Source organism: Nansenia antarctica (assembly GCF_963989245.1).
Source record: "Nansenia antarctica genome assembly, chromosome: 4".
Classification (NCBI taxonomy): Eukaryota; Metazoa; Chordata; class Actinopteri; order Argentiniformes; family Microstomatidae; genus Nansenia; species Nansenia antarctica.
The window spans coordinates 56,496,819-56,504,536 of NC_137689.1; the positions used below are offsets into that span (position 1 = coordinate 56,496,819).

General features: G+C 44.4%; 1 protein-coding gene across 1 annotated transcript; it reads left to right on the forward strand.

Moving 5' to 3' along the window:
- Nucleotides 1–343: 343 nt before the first annotated feature.
- opn4xa (opsin 4xa) lies at nucleotides 344–7,332 on the forward strand (the record flags this gene model as incomplete). Its single annotated transcript, XM_080528841.1, has 6 exons — nucleotides 344–477; nucleotides 4,383–4,516; nucleotides 4,760–4,963; nucleotides 5,623–5,794; nucleotides 6,135–6,296; nucleotides 7,221–7,332. 6 exons carry the CDS (start codon nucleotides 344–346, stop codon nucleotides 7,330–7,332), a joined length of 918 nt encoding a protein of 305 aa, XP_080384967.1.
- Between the last annotated feature and the right edge of the window lie 386 nt (nucleotides 7,333–7,718).

The following is a 7,718-nucleotide window of genomic DNA, read 5'->3' on the forward strand; positions in this document are numbered from 1 at the left end:
GTAAAGTGACAATGGAGTGAATTAGTATATGTATAGAGGAGAGCTGCATGCCAGCAGGCTGTGGTGTTGTACCCTCAAGATATTTTATGTTGTGCAATCTTACATAATGCTAGGGTTAGGGGGTGGGGGTGGGATCGGAGTCTGAGAGATGAGAGAGGAAAAGAGAACAAGGGAGTTAGCGAGGGGGGGGGATAGAAAGAGAGAGAGAGAGAGAGAGAGAGAGAGAGAGAGAGAAGGGGGGGGGTGAGAAGAGTAAGCTCTGTATGAGCTAAGAGTACTGGAATGTATTGGACCATTTGTATGGACTGATACTAAAGCGCTTCTCTGTATCGTTGTCACAGGCATGGACATGGATCGGGGATTTTTCCGGAAGGTGGACGTTCCGGACCAGGCTCACTACATTGTGGCCTTCTTTGTCCTGGTGATCGGAACGGTGGGGGTGTTGGGGAACGCCCTGGTCATGTACGCCTTCTTCTGGTAGGTAGGCCTGACGCTGCGTGCACACAGGGCCATTGCGTTGCACCGGAAGTCATTCATCTCAATGGGGCCGTTGCGTTGATCAGTTGCCTTGCTCTGCATTGCGTTTCTTGACCGTCAGGGTGCGGCAATCAGTCAAAAAATGTCAGCTTTTTGCGTTGCGTTGGATCCGGAAGTAAACCGGAAGTAGTTTCTTGCCCGGAGCTCTCGCCTCCGATTTTAAATCCTCAATTTTGGCCGCCATTGGCTAAAATCTGTAATTTGGCTCTACAAGTGTTAATATGTCATTTTATGAAGTGTTTATATGTTTTCAGGCGAGAAAGTAACCATATATATTCACAAAATGTGTCCAGTTTATCAAAATAACCCGTTTATATATCTGATCTGACGTTTTTTTCCCCACTTCTGTGGGAAACTTCGCTAGCAACACGAGTAGAGTTGTTGCGTCTGCATCGCACGTTGAAGTACGTCAAGTCCATCCCAACAGGTTGCGCCAGAACGACGATGACAATGGCCCTGTGTGCACGCAGCGTGAGGTCCTGAGGAATGGGGTGGGGTCAAGGAGAGGGCAGAGCACAAAGAGTCTCTGCTTTGTTGCTCTCTAAAACCTGTTGTTATCATTTCTTTGGAGAGATGGGTTGTTTCTGGCCATGCAGCATATTTGCAATTATGGAGGATCCCTCCAGTAAATGCGTCACACTGCAGCATTTCTTTTCTTCTAACCTTATTTCTACTCTGTTGGCTTTGCTTGAGTTTGCTGAAGTGTCCCCCTCTAACTACCTACCTTCATGTAATACTTACAGTAAATGCGCTTTAATTCCTCAAAATTGCTTATGTTCAGCTTTTCAATAATAGTCACTATTTATAAACCATAGCCCCTGCCTCATCAATCGCTCAGCAAGAGATTCATCTGACACTGAAAGATTTATTTCCGAAGGCGCTGCGAGCGGCAGAGTGAGGTTGCTAACGCTGGGTGACAGACAGAACACGTTGTTGGGCTGGGCTGGGGCTCAATGATACAGCACACCATGGATGAACGCACTTTTATGTGACTTTACACAACTAGAAATGGAGCAGACAGCCTGTTTTATGTGTGCTCTGTTTTACGTGTCATTTCCAAACAAAAGACAGAAAGTTCCTGAGGGCCACCACCAACATGTTGTCGTGATCTCCCATTCTGTATCGTGATCTCCCATTCTCCCAAGTGTTCTATTTTTATACCTAAGTCCTCTTAGACCAGTGTGCAATTGGAGTCCTCTGGTAGGAGCGTGTGTGTATGAGTGTGAAGGACTGGTGCTGTCTGTCAGGGGGAGTGCCAGGGTCCCAGAGTCAGGACAGCAGTGAGAGAGGAGTCCTCTGGGCCTGCTGACATGCTTTCTGCATTATGACAAAGTGATTGCTGCTGCCACACTATCCCAACTGTCACCATTTCAACCTCTGCTGCAATCAGACTGCACTCCTTACCCACCACTCTGCCACACACACTGCTACCCCCACCCGTACTCCAGAGACACTATGACGTACTCTACTGACGATTAAAGGTCTGGTACTGTACATTCTTTATGTAATTAACGATGAGTTTAAATGAAAACATTATGTCATTGGAGTAATATAACGATAGTTGAGGCAGGTGAACAGTGGAGGCTGATGGAAGCAGACATCAGAGGACGGCCTCATTATTCTACTGTGATGCATGGTATGGAATGAGGAACACATTTGATACCATTCCTTATTCCATTCTATGCATCACGGTACCATGAGCCCATCCTCCGATGTCTGCCTCCACCAACCTCCCCTGTTGAATAATGTTACGGGATCAGTAAAACAACTATTATATACAGCACACACACATATATATATATATATATATATATATATATATATATATATATATATACAATACAGTGTGTGTTGTAAGTGTGTGTGTGTGTGTGTGTGTGTGTGTGTGTGTGTGTGTGTGTGTGTGTGTGTGTGTGTGTGCTTGTGTGTGTGATTTGTGCAATTATTTGACATTTAACATCAAAGTGGATACTAGCAAGCATGAGTGTGCAATGCTCACTGACACAGATTTGTGCAGTGCACAGGATTACTATGCATACTGTACATTACTGTATTCCAGATTACAGACATCAAAGGCTATATTGTGGATAGCCAGGCTCTATCATTCCTGCCTGAATTAGATGCACAAGATGTGTTAATGTAAAAATCTGAATTAAAAAGAAAATTATTTTACAGTGTATCTGTAAGATGTTTTGTGTTAGAGAGTGAATTATAATTTAAGTGAATTAACGATTAGGGCATTAGCTGAACCCCAAACGTAGATTTTTATGACCAAAGGACTATTTCGTCAAAAATGCTATGTTTATAATCACATAAATGCCTGACATGTGATTGAGCAGAACATGAGCTTCATGCCAAAGTATTTTTCTCTATCTGTCTGACGGGGCTATAAATGGCTCCATCATCAGAATGGTTTTCATAGAAAGAGCGAAAATAGGTGCTGATATTTGATGAAAGTCTGTTTTTCAGCATTGTTTGTGAACTCTAACCTCTACCATCATGTACATCATTGTAATCATTGTATCATTACATGTAATCATGTAAACATTGTAATCATTGTATCATTACATGTAATCATGTAAACATGTTCTCCTTATAGGATAGTGACCTCCACTGATGATGACCTTATGGGTCAGTGAGAAGCTTTCTTCTCGTCCTCCTCTTCCTCCTCCTGTTCCTCCCCCTCATTCTCCACACTCTTCCTTCCTCTCCCCTCCCCCTATTTGTTTCAGTATTGCCCTCTCCTCCGTTTCTTCCTCCCCCTGTCCTCTCTTGTTGTAATGCATGACCTACACACATGTCTATAGGGGTCCTTAGTGTTTAGATAAAGCCCTCAGAGAGGTGCCTTAAGACCACTGGGTGATTAGATTAAATCTCCACTTGAATTGTGCAAATCAATTCAAATTCTTTCCACGTGGATGACTGATGCTGTCACATAACTTCCACTCTCTGAGATAATGGCTGGCTCCACCATGTACAGTAAACCCAGTAAATGTTATTACAATTACTTAACAGGCAACGCTACAGTATGTGTATTATGTGGATGTGGATATGTGTGTGTGTATGGATTTGTATGTGTGTGCGTGTGTGCGTGCATGCGTGTGTGTGTCTGTATTACTACATGCTCCAGCAAATAAGTGGATTGTTCCATGCTATTTGAAATGAAATGGTTTCCTCTTAGCCTGTGTTTTTTTCTTGCAAAACGTGAGACATTCCTATGTAAGGGGATGACTACAGTTCACAGGGTGATGATGATGAGTGTATGGAGCAGGGGACTGGGCGAGGTGTTAGAGAGGAAGGTGATGGCTGGCATCTCTCATATGGAATTGTGTTTCTGTGGGATTAATGAGTCTGTAATCAACATAATATTTGTGCTACAGTGGAGGCTGGTGGAGGTAGAGGATCCGAGGATGGGCTCATTATAATGGATGGAATGCACTCTTTGTTCTATTTCATTACACTTAATGGAGTTACAATGAGCCCGTCCTCCAATTTCTACCTTAACCAGCCTCCACTACCATGCTATAGTCATTACCCACGTATGCATCGTGAATCAAAACCATATGGAACGAGGGACAACATCGCCTTGTCTTTTGATCCATTTAGTTCACAGAGGGTAGCCGGTGCTGTAAAAGCAGGGTCATGTTGCAATGGTTGACGTCTCATTAACATGGAAGAACGGCATTGCAGTAGAAATGGTCTTATTTCATGGTCTGTATGGTACTGCATCTGTGCTCAATTAGAAAAAAACACTCATCATTTTTGGTGGGGGATTAAAAGAAATCATGTAAAATAAGGTCATCCATAAATACAATGTCAAACGTTACCTCTATTCTGTGTTTCAGTAACAAGAAGCTTCGGAATCCTCCCAATTATTTCATCATGAATCTGGCAGTGAGTGATTTTCTCATGGCCATTACACAGTCACCCATCTTCTTTGTCAACTGTCTGTACAAGGAGTGGGTGTTTAGGGAAACAGGTAATACTTAAACCTTAAACTTACTTTCTATACGATTTGTTGAGTTCGCATGAGATGCATGATAGAATCATGTAATGAATAGATTATCATTCAGCAGATTTTCAGATTCAAATTAATTTCCAAGCTCTTCACACTATTATAGTATGTGTACAAGCAATTCTATATGAATTCCACCTCTCCATAACAATTATTTCTCAGTTCTAACTGTTATGCGATAGTAAAACGGATGCTTCTTGTCTCTAGGTTGTAAAATGTATGCCTTCTGTGGGGCCTTATTTGGGATCACCTCCATGATCAACCTGCTGGCTATTTCCATTGACCGCTACATCGTCATCACCAAGCCCCTGCAGGCCATGACCTGGACCTCCAGACGCCGCACCTCCATCATCATTCTGCTAGTCTGGCTCTACTCTCTGGCCTGGAGCCTGGCACCTCTCCTGGGCTGGAGTGAGTCTCTTATTCCCCAACTACCTCCCTCCATCCATCTCTCTATCTATCTCACTCTCCTCCTTTTTAACTCCCTCCCTCCCTCTCTCCTCTGTAGAGGTATACTGATTTTCTTTTTTTTTCACTCTCACACTCCCTTGTTTTTATTGTACGAATCCACTTTTTCACTCAAAAAGAAACAATGTGAGTTGGACACCAGTGTCTCATTAATTTGGATAAATCCAATCAAATACAACATTAATAATCAACAGAAAGAAAAACGTGCAAAGGGACACAAACAAAGCCACAGCTCCCAAAGACTCTGACAAGAAATTGAACATTCATTTGTTACTGAAAACAGATAACTAATTCACAGAACTTAGTCCTGTGACACTTGTATCTCACCCGGGGCCTTCACTGACTAAATTCCTCCTTATCTTATGTTCTCAAAACATGGCTTACAATGCACAAAGCACTACTTTATAACACATTACACAGCTAGTATCAGTTGTCCCTGACCACCCCCCTAAGGGACATAACTGTGATATACGTTTACATTCTTCTGTTCAAGTTCAAGAAATCGTATGAATGAAGGTTCAATAAGAGGTCGAGATGATCTATTCACAGGACCAATTCTGGTGATTCAGATTCCTTCATCTCATTGTCTCCCTGCTGTACAGGTTCCTATATCCCAGAGGGCCTGATGACCTCATGTACGTGGGACTACATCACCAACACACCGGCCAATAAGAGTTACACCTTGATGCTGTGCTGCTTTGTGTTCTTCATCCCACTGGGCATCATCTCCTTCTGCTACCTCTGCATGTTCCTGGCTATTCGCAATGCCAGTAGGTGAGCTGACACACACACGCACGCACGCACGCACACACGCACGCACACATGCACGCACACATGCACGCACACACACACACGCACACACACACTCGCACACACACACACACACACACACACACATACACACACACACACACACACACACACACACGCATACACACACACACACACACACACGCACACACACACATACACACACACACACACACACACTCCACTCACACCTTCCCACACACAGAGACCTGAACATGTGTGCACACCTAGATAAGGGGCATCACCTGTAACCTGTAATTGGCTAGATTTCCCTCTTTAGTTTTCTGCTATCTTCTCCCCACAGAGATGTGACCAGGCTGGGGACTCAAATGAGGAAGTCGACCCTGATCCAGCAACAATCCATCAAGACAGAGTGGAAGCTAGCCAAGATTGCTTCTGTGGTCATCATAGTGTATGTGCTCTCCTGGTCACCCTATGCCTGTGTCACACTCATCGCCTGGGCAGGGTAACTATGGGTTTATGTATGGATTTTACTAAGGTTCAGATCAGGCTTTGGTGGAGGAGCTTGGGTTAGGTCATGGGTTATGTTTACATCTGACTGTTATTGGTTTGGATCTTGTACGGATCGTAGTTACCACAGTGTGACCCGGATCATCATACGACCAGTAACCTATGTGTGGGTAGTATCTCTCCATAGCTCTCTCGAGTCTCGACTTAGTCATACATTCCCCAGAATCCCTCCGATCCTTTTGAAGTAAGGCTGGGCTAGGGGTGGAATGCACACAGCTGTGGGGTTAGAGAGGTGAGAGAGGCTGTACTGTAAGGTTAGTGGGGGCAGTTAAGGCTGTCAGACCCCGAGATGTTCTCAAACTGACTTGCTTTGAGAGGTTTTTGTGAAGGGAGTGAAGGTTCTGCCGCGTGTGCAGGATCGGCTCACACCTTGTAAGGAGAGTTGATGTGAAGTGATGGAGTGCAGCCTGACGTAGGAGAGGGATAATCAAGCATGTGATTCACCCCGCTCAGCTCAAACACCTTTGGGTCACTGCCGAGTCATGCAAACAAGCACTGCGGGAGTCCCCCTACAGAAGACATGCAGTGCAATCAGACACCCGCTGGTCAAGGCACAGACAGGCAGATATGCATGACTGACCATTTATTGACCCATACACACACACACACACACACACACACACACACACTATAAATGTAGAATACATTTTTGTATATAGCTACCAATATCATGCAATATCAGCTACCAATATCATGTGGATGAAAAAGATATACGGCATTATGTATGCCTTACAGAAATGTGAAAGCAGAGCACAGCGATGTAGGCCTACAATATTACGTTAGGGAGATTAGAGGAGTGTTTCATATGTTTGGGGGCATCCTCTTCTTGTATGGTATACCAGTGCTCTGTACCTCTCAGATATGGAGGTATCCTCAGCCCCTACTCCAAGTGTGTTCCTGCCGTCATAGCCAAAGCATCAGCCATCTACAACCCTTTCATCTACGCCATCATCCACTCCAAATACAGGTGAGTGCAGTCATCCTTACAGTACATGCCCCTCCATAACGCATATTAACCTCAGAGTACAGAGCTTATAAAACCAATCCCTATAGGCACAACTCAAACCACTTTGTTTGATTTCTCCTCTCTCACCCTGTACGCATAATAAGTCGTCATATCTGCAATTCTGCCCATGGGGCCAGCTTTGATATGATTGGACATGGGCAGCAAATGAGGCTCACCTCTATGTTTATCTCCTCTCTCCTCTATGGACCCTCCTCTACAGGGACACACTGGCAGCCAATGTTCCCTGTCTGTATTGTCTGGCCCAGTCTCCAAAGAAGGGCTTTTCCGTGTCCAACAGTGACTTGTCGTTCAGGGTCTCCGTGCTGAGCAGGTCGTCCTTCCACCGCGTGT